General features: G+C 39.9%; 2 protein-coding genes across 2 annotated transcripts in view; one reads left to right on the forward strand and one right to left on the reverse strand.

The window, feature by feature from the left end:
* Positions 1-4: 4 nt before the first annotated feature.
* LOC138011497 (TBC1 domain family member 30-like) lies at positions 5-12968 on the forward strand. Its single transcript, XM_068858517.1, has 9 exons — positions 5-607; positions 1017-1181; positions 4614-4675; positions 6383-6448; positions 6555-6674; positions 7112-7297; positions 8624-8967; positions 9879-9984; positions 10283-12968. Exons 1-9 carry the CDS (start codon positions 184-186, stop codon positions 11687-11689), a joined length of 2880 nt encoding a protein of 959 aa, XP_068714618.1. The 5' UTR covers positions 5-183; the 3' UTR covers positions 11690-12968.
* A 2109-nt stretch (positions 12969-15077) lies between these two features.
* Positions 15078-20310, reverse strand: part of LOC138010041 (probable ATP-dependent DNA helicase HFM1) — a 23314-nt gene continuing 18081 nt past the window's right edge. The window contains exons 29-36 of the mRNA XM_068857007.1: positions 19733-19794; positions 18754-18820; positions 18232-18307; positions 18008-18077; positions 17821-17926; positions 17502-17620; positions 16550-16790; positions 15078-15886 (exon numbers count right to left, since the gene is read on the reverse strand). Of these exons, the coding sequence (XP_068713108.1) occupies positions 15078-15886; positions 16550-16790; positions 17502-17620; positions 17821-17926; positions 18008-18077; positions 18232-18307; positions 18754-18820; positions 19733-19794 (1550 nt within the window). The remainder of the gene's footprint in view (positions 15887-16549; positions 16791-17501; positions 17621-17820; positions 17927-18007; positions 18078-18231; positions 18308-18753; positions 18821-19732; positions 19795-20310) is intronic.

Here is a 20310-nt window from a genome sequence, read left to right on the forward strand (position 1 = left end):
GGATTTATTTTTAGCAATCGCTTTGGATAAAGTAGTAAGAGCGTATTTCAGCCTAAAACATAGCGTGGACAATGCTACAGAATAGTTTAATCAGAAAACCTTTCGTTTCATGAAGTGCAAGGTGATATTAATGGACATTTCGGGAGTTTTGAGTGGTAGTTTGCGTAGATCAATGAATTTAAAATGAACCATGTCAGTGGACGAATCAACATGGCGGCCACTGAGACCATGGACGAAGATTCGGATTTCGAACGGCAAGGAAGCACTGAACGCGAAAGTTTTAGCACTGAGAGCAGTTACGATGAAAGCCCTTTGAGTCCTAGGAGTGAAGACTCAGATTGGAGTTTTGGTGCGGTTGAAAATTCGGCCGGCTTAACCACTATTTATGACCCAGAGAGGCACCGTAACGACCTGATCAATGCTGAGAAAAAAGCTTCGATTGTCGACTGTCTTTTGTTTGAGATTTATGATCAGTACCACAGTAGAGACTCGGTGGATAGTGATAATGTTACTGAATGCTCAACTACTTCAGGGAGCTTTTACGGTGGTTCTTTCGACCTTGAGGAACGCGGAGAAAGTTGGACGCGAAACGAGCTGCAAACGAAAGGTACGACTTAGATAAGCTTATTAAAAACGCCTATTGGTAGACCTGCAATGTAATATCATCATGTACTCAATATTGCATTTGTTGTTCTCGAAAAACTACCATGTGTTTCTTTGTGTAGATGAAAATCAAATATCTTAAAACCTTGATTGTTTACAGAAAGGTTGCGCGTCGCATGATCGAAATAAAATTTGAAATTAACAACTCGCTCGATTTTTAGTGAAATCACGTTGTGTCGCGTGTTTACATCGCTAAAAGTTACTTTAAGAATGTCTTTAATGAAAGCTAGTGCTTCCCCAGAATTGTGCATTTGTTGTTAATGCAGCTATCGATTTTTCTTTTGAGGTGATGATATTTTTATTGGCCAGTGTTGTGTATATTCTTTTCACACCCTTTGTTTTATATACATTAGAAACAGATGAATTGCGAGTGATGGCGAAGGAAATGCGGTCAAGAATTTCTATGCTTTCGACGAAGCTGGTGAAACAGCTAAAAAGACGCGATAAGCACGCGTACAAACTGCAGAGAAATTTTGATGTTTTAACCGCCATTCTGCAAGCAGTGTCCCTCAAAAGACGTGAGTACACAATCATTCTTTCCCTTCTTAAAGCGATTTTAACGTTGCCTTTAGTTACTGGGCATTTTTTTAACCTTTCCACGTATTGCCCGATATTTAACTTCAAGTTTAAAATTTTTAGTGATTCTTGTTTCGTGAAAGGTAAAAATTGAAAACTCTTTTCTGTAACTAGTAAAGCTTAATTAAATATTCTTTCACAAATTATTACAATTCAAAGGTAAAGAGTCAGAAATCTTCCGCATTTAATATTCCTGTGACTTTTCAATTTTTATCACAAAGGCACTTGGTTTTTTTTTCCAACGATCAAAGCCTAAAGAGCGTTTTTTCGAAACAAGTGCTCAAGGTATTAACATGCAATTATGTTTATTTAAATTTGTGTAAGCTCAACAAGGAAGAACAGTGTGGTGTCACAAAAATATTCTTCAACTTGTTGAACGCATCTGTATGTCTCAGGTATATTGCAAATCATTCAATGATAGCTGTTGTCATTTAAATTTTATGAGTCACTCGATCTTTTACTTTTTTTCACTTTAGTGCATTACAATTTACTATAACCTGAAGAAAACAGATGTTTTGAGTTTTGTTACACTGCTAGAATAAGTCTGGTGGTGTGAATAGGCCTCATGTGCATAATCATAACAAAACAAAAGCCATAAAAAAGTGCAAATTTTGTAGTTTTCAGGTTACTGATAAACTTATCAAGTAAGCATGCACTTGTTCAAGTAACACTGGTGTTAAATTGAGAATCCTAAGTGAACAGTAAAAGTGATTTTGCTCTTAGGGAGAAAACTTTTTAAAACTTAAAGGAGTCTCGAAAGGTCTTTCAGCTGAGCAAACACACATATGCCACATATGCAGTGCTTAACCTGCTCAGGTGAGATGTATCCGTGGAATAAAAATGTGACCTCAAATGGCTAAAACTGAAAATAAATTTTGGTGGAATTGTTGAGCAATATCTCAAAACTTACCCTACCAGTATTTTTTTTCATACAAGTATTATTTGCTTTACTGCATTTTCAAGGAAATTTTAAAATCATTTTATTGGGGGAAAATTATTTTGTTTTCATCTTCCAACAGTGTTTTCATAAATAATTCAAGTTCTAGTACTTCGTATTTAACAATAATTATTATTCGCCAAAGGCAAAGTGAATATTCGGTGAATATTCACGGAGACTTCGTCTCGGTGAATATTCACCGATAATCACTGAGCCTGAGGCGAATAATTGTTTTAGTATAAATACACAGGTGATTGTTTCAAAAAAGAGAAAAAAAAAACATTTCAACGCGAAAATCATCTTCACTTACAGTGGCAAAACGACTGCTGGCAGCCATTTTGTTCGTCGAGGTGATTATCGGCTGATAATCCGAGATAGCGAGCCAATGAGAGCGCGCGATTTTGTATAATCACCTGTGTATTTATACTAAAAGGGAATATAATTTGATGGGGCTTTCAAATTTGACAAAAATACTACGTCATGAAATTAGTTTTTAAGCCACTTTTCAAAGACTGAATTTTAGAGGGGTCTTTTAGCAGTGTCGCCTTGTGAATGCAGACGTATTTCTGGCGGTCATTTCTCTCTCCCGAAAAGCAGTGTCTGCAAACTTGAGCTGCTAAACAATTTCTGTGAAGTAAAATTCTTAGCCAATCAGAGTTAGTCTCATAAATCTCCAGAACCAACATGCATGGAACAGGCAAAGTACTTGTGTGTTGTCCAGGTAAACACAAGTCAGATTAATGGCAGGTAATATGGAAGATGCGATTCAAAAAGATTGTGAGATTGTTGGTATCAAAAAGTCAAGTAGCCACCAGGAGGATGTAAGCAAGTATGTTGCGGCCAAGAAGGAACACAATGGTTTTGTTAATTTACTGCACGAATTGGAAATTCCTCACTTTATCATGTAGCCTTGCTTGTGGTGTTTTTGCCTGTGCTGTGCTCTTCTTAGACAAACATTGTGATTGTGATTGTGATTTACCATTACAAATTCTTTTTGGATTGTTTTACGAGAATATTCTACACTAGGATGTCCTTTAGTCTCCTTTTTCTGATTCTGGAAGAGGCAATTCCTTCACGTTAGTGCCTTGAGTTTTTGATTTATGAAGCGGTGTTGATGTAAATATTTATGCATTGAGCTCCCACTGAAACTTATAGAAACTTCTTTAACAACGTTTTGTGGTCTTGATGGTGCAAAAGCAAACTCTAGGATCAGTGAAAGGCTAATTAATTCCAAAGGCAATCAGGCTTATGCATATTCTGGCGCTTACAATGGCGCTCGGGTGATTTAATAGTTGCTTTCTGGATACTTTTACTACGGCGAAACATTCAAGCAAGCGTTACCAAAAGTCAGACATTTCTTTGCCTCCAGTGCGCTACTTAAAGCTTAAGGTGATCTCTTAACTTGAAGAGTAATGTCACCGTCAAACTGTTTTTTAATTTATACCTTTTTGATCGGTAGATAGCCCACCTAAATCGGCTCGAAGTATCAAAGAGGAGATGTCCAAAACACTCTTACCAAATACATTCATTTTATCTTCTTCTTTGCAACTGAACATTTTGTCTGTCAAAGAATGCAACATTCACCACTGCAGGGAATCTTATTTCTTTGGCGTTTCACTCATAGCTGTTCGTTTCAAAGGGTCACTAGTGACAATGATTACATGGATTGCGTGGAGATCACCTGACTCGCTCTTCTCTCATGGGACATGATTGGCCAAAAAAAAAAAAAAGTAATTACGTCACAGAAATTATTTTGCAGCTGAAGTTTACAGACAGTGTCTTTTGGGGAAGAGAAACGACTGCCAGAAATGTTCACAGGCTATTAGCAGTACCGTTGCCATGGCAATAGTTGGAATGCATAGACACCCTTTAAAATTTGCCTGCAAATAGCATGAGACAAATAACAAAATGTTTTGCTATAGAAAGAATCAACTGTGTTGCAATTCTTTTCCACTGGAAATCCGCTGTTGCTTTCAAGTCCCCGTGAGCTGGGGCAATACAGTGACCATTGCTAGGAGCTGGCACCTTCACCCAATGCAAAAAAGATGCAAAGAAACAACAGCTGATACTATCCAATAGTTTCAGCCTGGTTTAATGTTGGTTGAGAAAAACACAACCAACTCAAAAAATCTGACAGAATTCACTCTGTTAGAACATGGCCACAGTGCTCATGCTTTGCTCTTATCTCTGTTCTGTGATAAAAAGGCAAAGCTGTAATTGGGGTTTTATCCCTATAGTTATGTGTACAGTCGAAAGTACTAATTTACACATTTAGGTGAAGAAAGACAAGACAATGGTGAAGAAAGACAAAGATTGATGGCAGAGCTGAACCTCTAAGATTAATAGGTGTCTAGCCACTAGACTGGTATTTTTGCTGCATTGTACTGTCAGTTTGCATTTGAGATGGTTAATAGGAAAGTTTTATGCTTTTCTCTAGGTGTGGATACAAAGATCAGATTCTCATTTATTCCACAAAGTGGTAAGAAGGCCTATAAGCAGGTAAGAACTAGTTGTGAACCTTTTCTCAGCATTTACATGTTACATACATTGTATATGTACAGTGTATTCTTACGTTCGTTAATAAATGATCAAGACCCGTGATGGTGAGTAGCCATGCAAGAATGACTAGGCTTTGTCCAGGCTCCACTTTCTCAGACAACTTGAGAGATCTCATGTATCGCCATCAGAACTGAAGCGTTTCTTTGTGACCTGTATCAGATCGATTCCTGAATACGTATGTCCTGTTTTCCATTGCACACTTCCATGCAGCCTACTTAAGCAAAGATTAAGAGCATTTACAGAAACGTGCAATGTTCATTTCTGTTGTCATACCCAGGCTATACATGCAACAGATCTCCCTACACAACATGATTGCAGGGAGTCAATATGCTCTGATCTGTTTCAAGAGATCTGTGCAGATAATAATCACAGATTGCATAGGTTGTTATCACTTAAGCACATGGCAGCGTTTTCCGTTAGGTCAACCAGAGCATTTGTGTCGTTTAAGTGTAAGAAATAACTTTCAAAAAGAAACACACAATTTTAAATTTGCAAAACATGTTTCGGATGATCGACATCCATCGTCAGTTGTGAATACAAGTGAAACCGCTAGTCGGTGTTATATAAAAGATAGCTAATAACATGCATAAGTACTGATTAAATAACAACGTGAATAGAAAATACAATGATGAGAAGACAATGGGTATGGACGAGGAAAATTACAGTGAAAGTGTTAAATTGACATGATTAACCTGCTTATTTAATGAGGGTTTTTCCCAACCTATGTGTAAGGCCTCCTTGATTTTTAGTTGAAAAGGCGTGGAGGCGGTGTCAAGGATTGAAAAACACTCCTCCGAGCATAAAGATCTGCATGCTTCTGACCCATTAATGTGCTGAAAGATATGCGAGTTCTTATCCGATGTTAAATGTTCACGAACACGTGTAGCAAGATGTCGGTTTGTTTCGCCGACATAGCAGGCACTACAGCCTGCGCAAGAAAATTTATAAACCACACGGGATCGTGATAATTTGGAAATAGCATCTTTGGCACTGAATAAGTTCTTAATCTTGTATGGGGCAAACACTAGCTTGATGTCCAAGTTTTTACAATAGCGTTGTGTTAAATTCTTGATTCTGCGTTGAACGTGAGTCGAGAAAGGGCCAACGAAAGGTAATTTGTAATAGTGCGTGCGAATTTCGTTAGAGTTGGTTATTGCGGAAGCGTGCAGGGGGGAGGCAAGGGGGCAGGGGGGAGGCAAAGAAGTGTAAGAAGTGTAAGACCGATAAAGCCAGGAACAGTTTCATACTCAGTCTTGCCTCAGAATTTCATAGTCTATTAGAATATAGTTATTTTAATTACTATCTTTGGGATGGATACCTTTACCCATTTATCCTTTTATCATGTTATTTATTAGTACATTTTTACAATTATTAGCATACATTATTATTATTAGCATAATTCAGCCTACTGGCTGCAAGTTTAGAGATGATAAAACTATCTATTTATCTACCTTTTATTTCCTCAAATCCTTCCCTTGTACATCGTGTCACTTGCACTTGCACCCATTTTACTAAAAGAAGAGGGAAATACAACTTTAACAGAGTCTCCAGCATTCACCTTTTATAGTGAAATAAATAACTTCTATGCTTCTTGTTCTAAGAATTTTTTGTCATGATCTTTTTCTCCACCTTAATGTATTTTTGCAGTGGCTCGCTGCTTTTAAAGCTATTGCTCGTTTAAAGGAGGGTGTTCCGTCACAATGGAGAAGAAGGGTGAGTAAGGTTGCCCTGAAATTGATGTATTTTTAACAAGAAAAGACCAGTTATCATTTTTGCGTCCAGAGAATATCTGTTAATGTGACTTTTTTGTTTGCTGAAGTTGTGGCTGTGTTTGGCTGAGAGCAAGATTAGAGATCTAGACTGGGAGAAAACAGCTAAGTTTTGTTTTAATGAGAAGAGTAACCCAGATGATGATGAACTTGGATCACAGATAGTTAAGGTAATTAGAATCGTGATAGAATTTTGTTATACAATTTCTCTTTGGCTTACTGAGAGATACGATGTGCATTAATTTTGGCAAAGCATTTCTGATCTTTTTTGTCATGACTTAACCTCGTTCTTACCTCTCAACCCTATCATGTATGCCATCACCAAATTTTAGGTTCATTGTTTGATTCAGCGTATGGTGCATGTCAGGCAATGCCAGGATGTTCCTTGATGAAACACACTTCAGACTAATCATCTGTTGTGGGATGAGTATTTCAGGCCTTGCTAAATCACTTGTCTGGGTTGAAACAACATGCATCAGCAATGTCACAAACTCAATACTGTGGTTAAATCGATTTTACCATGGTTTATTGTATGTGAACGTTGTTGAAAGTGGATGCCAAAAAAACACAGAAATCTAACCTGTGTCTCGTACTTGCCTCTTTGTAGGATCTTCACCGCACTGGGTGTGGTTGGTTTTGCGGCCAAGACAGTCCAGAGGAAAGAGCAGCACTCAAGCGTGTGCTGTTGGCTTATGCCAGACGTAACAAGGCAGTTGGCTACTGTCAAGGATTCAACGTTATCGCAGCACTAATTCTACAAGTCATGGAAAGAAACGAGGAAGACGCTTTGAAGGTAACGCCCGACCATCATTTTGTTTCAGCTCTCTGACCCTTTCGAAAAAACTCTCGTAAGTGGAACAGTTTCAAAACAAAACAATTTCTCACGGTGTTTATTTTGGAGGCGGAGACGGCAACGAGGACGAGAACGTTGTCTAAAAATATTTCCTGTTATTATTCATATTTTGTGGTAACTCCAAGTCGTTTAGAATGGAAAATGTGTATCATCATTGCGGGAATAAAATTGGTATGAACGGTGTGGTTGTTTGGGAAGAAAATTAAGAAATGTTTCGTCAGGTTCTCATGTCCTCTACACAACCTTAAATTTGGTCAATTCACATCGTTGTCGGGACAAGGACAGCAAAGAAATGTATCAAAATGCAAAACGCATTTGCAGGGCCGTGCAGAGCCTTTGTTTTTCCTCATTAAACTCATTGTTTTGTGTTCTCGTAGCCGTCGTCGTCGTCGTCGTCGTCGTCATCGTCCTTGCGTAAGCTCCCCAATAACGTGAAATTGCCAAATTTGAGGTTTTATGAAGTACGATCGCCCAGGAGGGTCACAGTCCAGTTTCAATTTTTCACAGTCTAGTTTTAATTTTGTGAGTTGTCGCCAGTTCTCACACAGGTCACAGGTCATTGTTTTACTAATACAGAAAGTATCCTAAACATTCAGAAAAGCTAACCTTTGGCCTAAAAGCTTTTGTCTAGGCCTAATTAGGCCTAAGGTTAGCTTTTAAGAATGTTTAGGGTACTTTTCGTATTGGTAAAACAATGATCTGCGACCTCTGACTTGTGAGAGAACTGGTGACGACTCACAAGATTAAAACTGGACTGTGAATAAAATTAAAACTGGACTGTGCAAAATTAAAACTGGAGTGTGAAAAATTTAAACTGGACTGTGACCCTCCTGGTCCATCGTAATGAAGAACGTCAGCACTTGAGGATAAATTTTCATTTTCTCTTTCCTAAATTAAGTGCCGTTCCGACTAGTGACATTTTTGAGGAACTACCAAACCCTTGTCGTATTGAAAAGGTTGAAATAGGCACGAAGCGATTAAAATAACGCGAATTTATATTTTGAGGTGACGTTCTCGTTGTCGTCGCCGTTGTCGTTGTTTAAGCTCCCTGCTGACGGTAGTCACCTATGTGTTCTCAATACGGGACCGGTGACTTTTTCGTATCGTTGGAGCCTTAACGTGTGGATAGGCTGAATAACAAGTGAAAATGAATACAACAATGGTTCTCTGAACACGTGGACAAATTGTCATACACAGCTTCATTTGGAAGCTAAAGATCCCACTTTCCAAAGAGACACGCCTATTGTCCGTATTTTTCAATTTTAGGTGATGGTGTACGTTATCGATCATGTGTTACCCGCCAACTACTTTGCAAACAACCTGCGAGCTTTATCAGTCGATATGGCAGTGTTGCGTGACCTGATGCGGGCAAAGCTGAATAGGCTCTCCAAGCACCTTGACAGCTTACAGGCACAAGCCCTGTCACAGAGTGGTACCAGTGCCATGTATGAGCCCCCTCTAATCAATGTGTTTACTATGCAGTGGTTTCTTACGCTGTTTGCGACTTGTCTTCCGGAAGAGACTGTCTTGCGAGTCTGGGATTCTATTCTGCTAGAAGGTTCTGAGGTGCTTCTTAGGGCTGCTGTGGCCATTTGGGGAAAGCTAGGAGCGTATGTATCAACCCTTCTTTATACTTCAAGAACATCTTTGAAAATCTCGTACAAAAATAGCTTATGGTATTATCAAAGAGAATTGTAGTTCTTAAAGTGCCCCTGTGACCAAAAAATCAATTCATATTTTTCTTTGGATTTCAAAACTATGTTAACAAAACACTAAGTGACCCACGTTTTAAGCCTTGATTTCAAAAAGACACCTCTTTATTTTAACTGTAATTTTCCTATTTAATGGTCCACCATTACTAACATTATGTTCTTGAGAGAGCTGGATCGAGGAGAAAATGACGTCAAAGGCTCGCTAGTTTAAGAATGCAATACGTGTGTACGCCGCAGAATTAATATGCAGCACGGGGGTTTTGGGCTTTCAGACTTTTAAACTCACGCTTTGCATCTATAATAAGCTGCGTTCACACGCTGAAATTTTAAGCTAGTGAGCCTCTGACGTCACTTTTCCCTGGATCCGTCTGAGGTCCAATCGGTCAGTTTTCAACGTGAGTAATGGCAGACCGTGAAATCCAAAACTTACACTCAAAGTAAACGGCCTTTGGATAAAAATCAAAGCTCAAAATTTTGCCAGTCAGATGTTAAGCAAACACACTTTCAAAATCTAAAGGAAAAAAGGAAGTGGTTTTTCTGATCACTGGGGCACTTTAACTATCTTGAGTAAGATTTTTTTCCTTGAGTTTTGTGAACATGACATCGACCCAAAAAGTGTGTATTTGAATGATTGAGATGAAGGTAGAAACTTTTGTACTAAAAATTTCAGTCGACTTTAATTTGCTGCGGATTACGGCAGCTGGTTAAATAATTCCTCGACAAGAAATGAAATAATTTACAAAGAGCGTCATTCAAGTTCATTTTGCACTTAGCCAAAGTTGCTTTTAATGGATATGTTTTCATTATAGGCGCCTCGAAGACGTGGAGACGGCGGATGAGTTTTACAGCTCGATGGGTCTTCTCATACAAGATGTCTTGGCCGGAAATGTTATCGACTGTCAAACACTGATGCAGGTAAAGCGTTGTGGTTGCGGCATTTAGCCGATGAGCAATTAGTCGATCCTTTTCTTTAGTGGTGTTGGGTAATTTTCTGATAAGTTTAGATTGCATTGACGTAAGTAGTATACAGGTTACAGGACTCGGGATTTAAATATTTTAATTCGGCATCTGCAATGACGGATCCAGGGGAGGGCGCCCACTTTTTGCAGACGAAAACACCAAAAACGAGACACCCTCCCCACCCCCTTAGGCTCTTGGTCTGTTTTCAGTTCCAATTGTTACTGAGCAACAACAAACTGCATTGTCTTTGTAGGAGGTTTATTCCTTAGCGCCGTTTCCTTTACCCAGCTTAGCTGAGCTTAGAGAGCAATACACCTACAACATCAATCCATTTTCTGACATCACTGGGGACCGGAATCCGCAGTCAGCATTGGGACGTGGTTCCAGTGATGAAGAGGACGACGCAGACGATCTAGAAGGAGTCAGTTGCTTAGGGGCTTTCTTACCCTTTTCGGACATTGTCCCTGGTAACGGAATGAAGGCGATAGGTCAAGGAGTCGAGGACGTCAGTGATATCGCTGCGGCAAGCCCTGGTGTTTTTGCCACCGACGGTTACTCGCCATTGCCGTATACGACAAAGCAGTTTGGTTCTAGGGGAAGTCGGGTTCAAGAAGAGATGTCATTCTTACAAAAGCAGTATGCAAGAATGAGGCAAATGCAACAAAATGCTGTGGTGGTGTTTTCAGAGGCTACAGTGAAAAACATACAGGAATCTGAAAAACGAAAAAGTATTCCTGCAGCGATTAATCATCTCCTTGTGTCTGCGACAAAACGGAAGAGTAAAACTTCCAAAACCCGTTTCACGGATAAGAAAGGCGGCGAAGAGAATACCGCGGAAAGAGTGTCGGATGGCCGGTATGACAAGGGTGAAGCGAAACCGGAAGTGAAACCGAATGCTTACGAAATGGAAAGTATGCAGCATTTGAATGAATTGTTTAAGGGAGACCAAAAGAAACCTAATGAGACAAAAAATGGTTCAACTGAGGAGGAAAAATTAAAAAGCTTGGGCAAACAATCTGAGATCAAAAGGGCGGAGGATTTAGGAATTAAAAGAGACGACGAGGAGAAATGTGTAAGAAGCGAAGAGAAATGTAAAAGTGTTGAACTACCACCCTCGAAAAAGGACAAACGAGTTACTTCGAATTCGCATAAGATCCAGCACGTTGGATTAAATGGCGAAGTATCTTCTTTAGAAACTGTCAAATCGACGCAAAGTCGTCCTGTTCCTTCCCTCAAGCCTGCGCATAAGCCACCAAAAATTACTGTAGCGGAATCAACATCGTTAACAGTAACTCCAGCAAGTAACCACTCGGTGAATCACGCACCCAAAGCTGTCAGAGTGCCTGACAAAAGTAACTCAAGTGTACCTGAAACGGGTATCAGTAGCTTCGGCGGGACGGGACGGACGTATTCCCTAGGAACTATGAAGGATAATGCTAATAGTTCATGGCTCTTGGAAGAGGACAGGCGGTGTAAGTATCCCGAAAACTTCAACCCGTTTCCTCAACGGAATAAACATCCCAGCCGGAGCAGGATTTTGTACGGTAACATGTCGGAGAAGGGCGCCAAGCGCATAGATGCTTTTCAAGGAAAAAAAGAGGGGAAACAAGGCTTAAATGGAGTTGCATTGAATGGGACATCAGAGGGTAAACGAAGTTAGCCATGAAGACTCATGTCACATCGTTCGCATGCTTTCGTCTTTCTTACTCATGCATATTTCCTGGATGATACACTACGAAGTAAAAACGCAAAAAATACGATCCGGTAGGTTTTCCACGTAATTTAACAAGGTTATTTCCGATTTCTGGTCTTAGCCGCTACGGGCGCGAAGTTATACCAAGGTAACCATGGAACACGATTTCAGTAATTGAAGACTCGATAAGTCGAACTGAATGATATTTTGTACGCGCAAATTCTCCTTAGCCGAGATTCTCTTGAGGCCGTACGAATTTGGTCAGGATTCTGATGATCGTGCCGACGCATTGACTCAGTGACGACTTCGAAGATAGGGACCATCAAGCGTTAGCATTTCCTTATCAAAAATGACTGTAAAAAGGCCAGGCCAAGATTGGGCGGTGAAAGTGTAGAATAATACTAGCTTATGTTATGATAACCATTATTTAAATTAAATGAGTGAATATTATAAATACGTGGTCTGTAAATTATCAAGCAAATTGCTAGGAGTCAATTTTATCACAGAATCTGTACGGGAGATGGAGGTTAGGTCAATTCGAATCTTGGGGTGATTGTTACCAGTTGTGGTCAAGCCAATGCCTTGTTGACCGGCAGAACATCGCTTGATGGTTTGCCATCAAACAAGCTGTTGTCTAATGGAAACCAGGCATGTGGTTAATTTGTGCAAAGGATTTATTCAGTCCCATTTCCTTTTCTGAAATGAATTTTCCGTCACAAGTTTAAAGCTCTCGAGTTTTACCTTTTTCCATGTCACTCCAGCTTTTCGTAAAAAGTGGTGAACTTACTTCAAAAGTAAGCCTCTTGGGGAGGAACGAAGATCGGACTCGAGAGAGAGGCGGAAATCGAGCCGATACTAACCCTGAAAAGTTTAGTTATTTTTCGGTCTCAACAGACCAGTTTGTCTCACTGAAACTTCATTGAAAACGTGTTACTTCATTGCTCTATCTACATGGGAGATTCTTTATTTACGTTAGTAACATTGTCTGACAAATTAATTGCTAAGGATTTTACTTGTTAAGCCTCGGCTTTTGTAACTGAACAATAATTCTCGAATTCCTCGTGATGATGTATTTGTAATTTAGTAAACGCGAAGTATTTATTTTTGAGGGTAAAGTGTATAGTAAATTCTTATTACTGAATCTGTAATACAAAACTCACAAGGATTTGAACCAATTAGAACAAATTAAGGTATTTTATTGGTTTACAAAATAAAATAAATTTTAAAATGCTCAAAAGCAATGAAAGGTATTATTGATGAGTGGTTACGGTGATCGACAAAAATGAAAGCAACCCTCTTGTTCAGTCAAGCCCCACCCGGTTATTTCAGTTCTGGTGTCCTAGCGAATTTGGACCCCCCTAGATTTAGACCCCCGGTACAAATTCACTAGCGGATTTGGACCCTCCCCCCCCCCCAATTACAGCTTATTGAACTGTTTATCGAGGTAGAGTTAGAGATTGGAAAACTGACCGATACCAAAGCATAAATCTTTGAAAAAAAGCCCAGATCAGTTAATTTTTCAGTAGAGGTTGTTTAAAGCATCCACGGCGGCATTTCGTAAAGTAGATGCGAATTTTATTTCCTTTCTGACAGAAGCTTAAATCACGCGCTAGGAACTCATGGGATTGTCGAGTTAATTTTTTAACAAGGAGAAGACTCAAGTCAGATTCAAGCTTCAGTGAAAGTTGTTTAAAGCGCGCGCTTTGTGGCATTTCGTAATGCGTTGTTTCTTTCTTAGTTCTTTTTTAGTTCTTTTTTGTTCCATTTGATAGTTTGAATGGGTGGCGCTTTCACAAAGGAGGTGCCACTTTTTGAAGTACATGCAACACCACTTGGTTGGAAAAGTTTACTTAACTGCAAGGCTTAGAAGATTTTTCATTTTTTCATAACCAAACCTTTCCAGTCAAGTAAAGTTTCTTACAACTAAAAACAATTTGCAGAGGAATTTTATTACTAGTACCTTAATCAAAAGAACCCTTATTTTCAGGGAGGTCTAAATCCGTTAGTGGGGGGGGTCTAAATCCGTTGTGACACCGATCTTCAAAGTTCGCCACGTCTTGAAAAGGCGCTGGTATATTTACTAATATCAAACCAATGTAAAGAATGCAAAAATATAAATGCAGTGTATTCTAACTACATTCGCAATTGACGTAAAGTACGAAGTCTGAAATTGTTAAAAGCTTGCGGAGATAATGAAATATCTGTGAATCACATTTTTTGTGATGTGGGACGTTCAAATGTCCCAGTATCTGAATGTTATCTTCTTTGTTTTTAGTCAAAGTCGATACTATTGAAGATGAACGAATATGCCATTTCCGAGTTTAAGTCTGCCTCCTCTTGTCAAAGCGAGTGCAAGTGCAAAGTTTATCTTATGAAAATTAGTTTTAATTCATATGTAAAGTAGAACTAATTACCATCACAAAAACTTCGCACTTAGACTCGCTTTGAAGAGGAGGCAGACATGAACTCGGAAATGGGCTATTATAGGAGTTTCCTTTTCCTCTACAGGAATACTTCCCAGATTTTTTGTTTCACAACGTGGTGTTGAAAATCCCAGCAAATGCGTCTTGATCCTCGTTTTCTCGTTCACTGAAACCGATATAAGAGGATTTGGAATCAAACGATTACCGGTCCTGCTGATATTGATCAATCTTTTTGCTGATATCCTGAACTCACATGTCCTAAGGTCAAAATCTAGACTAAGCACCCAAGACACTGATAACTGACTTACCACTTTAATGACTTGGAGGAGAAGAAGGAAGAACGAATGGGACTGCAAGATAAAATAGATAAGCTGATTAAAAAATTATTAAAACGACCTTGAACGCAATGGGTTTCCTGAACTCTTCGATATTCCTAGGGCAGTTTTGCCCTACCTTCTCCCAGAATCAAGCAATTCTTGGGTATCACTCAGGTGATCAACAGCCATGTTGAACAAAAGAAAAAGTTTGCATAACAATAGCGTTCAATTCCCGGAGGATTGGGTCGGGACACCAACATGGCCGCCGTTTCATTGTTTGGGGACACCAACATGGCGGCCGCGACGTCACGTGAAAACCAAGAATTACTTCAAATTTGTCTGCTTTTTGGAAAGTTTGCACCGGCAAATTGGGCAAGTGAAATGAAGAACAGGTGAATTTTGCAAGTACGCACCTACATGTAGTTGCAAACATTTCACAAACTCTCATACACAAGCATTTTCCATCATGGATATAATGGCCATTTTTATACTAGAGACGCATAATCCGTCCAGACGAATTATGCGTCCGTCGTGTTATTCGTCTAGTGTAAAGACGGGACGAACTACTAGTGTAAAAACGGTCATTTTTAGAGAAGAAAATTTCTGATATCACATTTACCTTTGTGTAGCTCTTTTTGGACTCAAATCGCCTGAAGCCACAGGCAGACTGCTATCTTTCAGGCATGTTCCTTTATCATTGTGTCTGTCTGAACTGCTGGAGCTTGCTTTGGCGTCTTTTTGAAAGTCTGGGGAACAACGTTTCGGAATCGGTGGCGAAGTGTGAACGGCCAAAGTATCCCAGTCTTCGTCGGTCGTAAGCTCATTCAGGAATTCATCTGTCAGTGAACTCCATTCATGACTTTTAGGACTCCCTTCTCTTGTAACTGTACAGTTTATGCGGCTTTTGCACAGATCCCTGTGCGCACGTCTTGCAGACCCCGAATAATCCTCAGTCTCGAAATTATCCGATCCTGGGGAGTGTTGTGTCGTTGGGCTCCCAGAGCGCTTTACAACCGCAAGATCTTTCATCCCTAGTGTGGATTGTGGAAATGAAATAAAACCAGGAACTCCTTGAGGGCCAGGATAAAAGTCAACTGAATCTGGGCTAAGGGTCAGGGATGGTCCATCTCTGTTATTATTTCTTTTCACCGGACTGCTGCTACTCGGGGAGGAAAAGGCGGCCCCTGCATTTTTCGCCTGAGACCCGGATAGAAATTGTAAGCTCCTGTCAAGTGTCCGTTTGGCGTCAAGGGTATTTCTTTGTTGTCTCTCCAAGGCAGCTTTGTTGAAGTAATTTGATTTTGACTGACTTTGCACCTCTGGACTAGCGAATAAGTCATTATCATCACTTGGAATCAAGGTAAGATCATTTTCATTCCACAATTCCTCCACAGAAAAGCACGGCAGCTCATCGTTAAAGAAATCTAATGGAAAAAAAACAAAACAAAACAAAACAAAGAAAGAAAGGTATTAGGTCATATCATATCATATCTCTTTATTTACCCTCGGATTTTTAGAGTAGCTTGGTGTAGCTAATATCTCCGAGCATTTACCCTCCCAACCATGATACATCACAGAAGACAGACCACAACACCGGGAACTACATGCCCTACTCTTTACGACAAGTGTGCGGGTTCTTTTACGTCCCACAGGGTTATGAACATTGAAGGGTTTTGAGACGGGACCTCCGGCTTATCGTCCTTATCCGAGAAGACTAGAGAGTCTAACCATTTGCAGATGTAATTACAAAGGTAGCACTTTCTCCTCAGTTATTTAAAGACCCTGAGTGTTGGTCCGGCCGGAGTTGAACTCACGACCTCCCGCGTGACATCCCGTTGCTCAACCAATCAGGTGCTACGCCTTGTAATTATTTTCTCTCTGGAAACCAAAAGTACAACACGCAATAACACAGAATTATTATTTTGCCAGACTGTACCACTGCCCAGAGATCATTTATTCAGGATGTTAGGGGTGGGAATCGGAGGCAATTAGGAACGAATTTTACGCACTTTTGTCGGCTTGCGAACATTTCATTACAAAAATGGCTCGAATAAATGAGAGAGGGTAGAAAAAAATCACATGGATACCATCGTCATCGGTTAAATCCACCATCAAACTCTTTTGTTCATCCACTGGTCTTTTGTGCCATTCATCCTCTTCCCAACTTCTTCCAAAATGTCTTTTCATTGGAGAAAAGTCACAAGACTCTGTCTTCGCCTGACAGCTATCCGCGTTATTGTTGTAAGAGGTCTTGCGATTGTAACCAAATCTTTCACTTAGAGTCAGATCCACGACATCGCTGTTTTGTCCAGTTTCAGGCCCCAACATCTTCACACAGGAATGCGTTAAAATAACGTTAGTATATCAACTCAGTAAACTACTCAAAAACTCGATTAAATGAGCATAAGAATCCTTTTTGCTAACTGTAAAAAGTTTAAAGCAAAAAACCGTTTTTGGTTTACGAAATCGCTGTTGTTTGTTTCAGGCCCTGATATCTTTACATATACTAGGTTTGTATTTCAACAGTAATGGTTCGTGAAGCAAACACGCAAGATTTCAATAAAACAACGAATACTTCTTGCCAGTTATAAGAAGTGGGCTGGATTTCCATCATGGAAGTTTGAGGTAAATGTTCCTCGGTATGATCTCATTGGCATCCTCCCGAGGAAAGACTTTTTCCTTACACTGGGTGACTACGACCATAATTATCAAACGTTTGTGAACCATATCTTCTTCGAGGGATTGATTTCACTGATGGCGTAAGTTCTAGAAAGGAATACGGGGTACTTATTTCAGTAATGTAGCAGCTGATCCAAAGATTACTCGCCATTGGTTTGCAACCCTTGCACGAAACAATGACATGTCATTCTTTCTATTGTTTTAGCTATTGTTTGGGGTAAGGGTTGCAAACCAATGGCGAGTAATCTTTGGATCAGCTGCTACATCTCTTTCCTATAGATTTTACACCTCCTCCCCCCTCCTTTCGCAATCCCACTCTAGTTTCTCCAAGAGAAATATTATTAGAAGAGCACCTTATACCTTAAGGCGTTTTGCAGCAAGTGTTCCAGGTATCGCTTGAGTCCTTTGGTGAAGATTTTTCAGATAAGAATCCATATGATTCTGAGCTGCGCCCTCCACATTCTTATGCGAAGTTGTATCTGTAAGACATCAAAAGTTATAGTTTGTGATTTGCGTTTATTTCCTCCATGCACTTTGTCCAGATACCATGCACGGGGACATGTCACAAAGGAAAGGGGCACGAAAGAATCATCCAAAAACAAATAACGAGTCTATCACAAGAAGAGGTTTCGAGAAAAGAAAGTGTGGCTGAGCCAAAAAAAAAATTGAGTTATCTTACCTTGTGGAATTAACGTCGTTGCTTTTTTATGCTGTTCGATCCAAAGAGAGATGACATACATATGAATTAAATTCATGAGTGAAGGTATTGCGTTTGGAGGAGGGCTCTGGTTTATTTATGGAGCAAAAAAATAAAAATATAGCATATTGCAGAATAAGAAGATTATATTAAGAGAGAACGATCAAACTGAACTTACTTCTGACTTCTTTTTGTTTGCTTTCAAAATAACACCTTGCTTGCAGCAGTCATGGTTACATGTATGTTGCGTTATGGAAGTTGACTTGATTTTAATAAAGGTCAACTGGAAATGAATCACGGTAACAAGATGATCAACAGGTCATGTCAATTTTTTTCTAAGATGTACTTACAGTTGAGTTTTGAATAAACGTTCGTATCTGAATAAAAGGATATATTTCTTTATTTAAACAGCGGTGATTGCAAGGAACTCTGGGTGCCTCGGCTTTCAAAGAAGTCGAACCTTTCCTCTCTGTAGTGATTAGAAACCAAAGGAATTATGGCGATAAATTACATCATTCATTCAAAAGGTATGCGCGGCTTTGCACTATCAATGCACATCAAATGTCCAAAACCAAAGTAACGAAAAGCCTACTAACGACAGAAAGCGTGACGCGATGAACCTCTCATCACCTGAAAGTCGCTCAAAATGCTGTTAAATGTGCCATAGTTGGGATTGGCTTTGGTTTTGAATCTCATTGGCTGAATTAATGACGCGAGAGTTTTAAGCTAATCAATATGCGCAGCAATACAAAAGCTATCATCTACATCTACATGTTCCAGCACTCGGCAAAGTCTTTTTGACTTGTGGCTGTTTCTGGTTAGGTGGTTTCATACACCGCAAGCCTTTTTAGAGACATCACGCCAAGCCGGCCACTTCGGCTGGGGAGAACCTTATCATACATTGGTTGGATATACCTGTATTTGTGTTGGATTCATCTTTTCTCTTGCTTTGAGGCGTACTCACTCTTGGTTCTCGCTTCATCTTTGAAAAAATAAAAGTAAAAACTATATTAAGATATTGGGTTGGAAACTGCAAAAAATAATAAAACGGAACAAAGCTAGAATAGGTTTTGGTTCGAGGGAGGTAGATAGGTAATACGTATACGTTGATTCTATTGAAAGTATAAACACACTGGTTCCAACAACTCTGGTTTCATAGGAGGGCGCGTTTGTACACAATGAAAATGAAAGGGACAAAAGCTAAGAATTACATATGGCTGTCAATTAGAAGAGAACACACGGCCACTCTCAGAGATGTGAGGGTGGTTGCTGGACACCGGTTGCCGCGCACCTCTGTGGCCCAGTTGGTCTAGCACCAGGCTGCCATGCGGGAGGTCGTGAGGTCCGGCCGTCGACCAACACTCAGAGTATTAAAATAAATGAGGAAAAAGTGCTGCCTTTGTAATTACACCCGCAAGGGGTTAGATATCCTAGTCTTCTCGGATAAGGACGATAAATAGTAGGCCCGTCTCGCATCACTTGTGTGGGACGTTAAAAGGACCTACACCCTGATCCAAAAGACTAGGGGACCTAGTCTCCGGTGCGGTGGTCTCTCCTTTATTCTGTTCTGGAGGCACCTGTGTAAACTATCGGTTCTTGTCATTCAGTTAAGATTGTAAACTGCATGGCTGCCATTTGCGCCATAAAAGCAGTCTGGCAAATTCCCCCACAAAGTGTTTTGGTCATTGACCCTGAAAAGCACCTAGGAGAGTGGTTAACTCCGGATTCGATTCATACATTCATTCATTCATTCCCTCTTTGCATTGACCTACAAACAAAAACTACGGAGTCGTTGTGAGCATTATTAATGCTGAGGAAAGCTGAAAAACTGCTTTTAGTGCCGAAAGAAGTCAACTAGTAACCGGGAAATATAACAAAAAGGTTGTTCACTTACCGTAAGGGGGAATTGGTTACCAATGTAATGAGGAGAATAGGTTGTACTCACATCCAAGCCAACTGTAAAGGACACGAAAACATGCATCCTTGACTAAAGCTTTACGTAATAATGAACTTATTTAAGTGTCAACTGTATTTAGCACTTGGGTACTAATTGGAAATACTGCACAGAAATGAAAAAATCATTTCATATCAAATCGTTAGTTGGTTTTGAGGAGAGGGGGAAACTACAGTAGTGGAGTAGAGTAAATAACCAACGAATTTAAATTACATGTGACGCCAAGTCTAGGAATCGAACCCGGGCAACACTGATGAAAAGCGAGTGCTCTCACCACTACGCTAACCATGCACCATTTTTAGGCACATTGTCAAAGTAGGTAGAAAGATTAGAAGTGCATGATCTTTTTTGTTTTCGTTTTCGTAAAACCTTGTTTAGAAGCGTTCTAAGCCTCGTAACCTGCTTAACTGACGGAATCGTTGTGCGCGCGATTCTGTTGTGTTCGCGCTACAAGAGACAAATGGCGAGGGTAGTGTATCCTGGCCGCTCGTTTCATTGCTCTGACGCACAATTTATCT

The sequence above is a fragment of the Montipora foliosa genome, chromosome 7, assembly GCF_036669935.1.
Source record: "Montipora foliosa isolate CH-2021 chromosome 7, ASM3666993v2, whole genome shotgun sequence".
In the NCBI taxonomy this organism is placed as follows: domain Eukaryota; kingdom Metazoa; phylum Cnidaria; class Anthozoa; order Scleractinia; family Acroporidae; genus Montipora; species Montipora foliosa.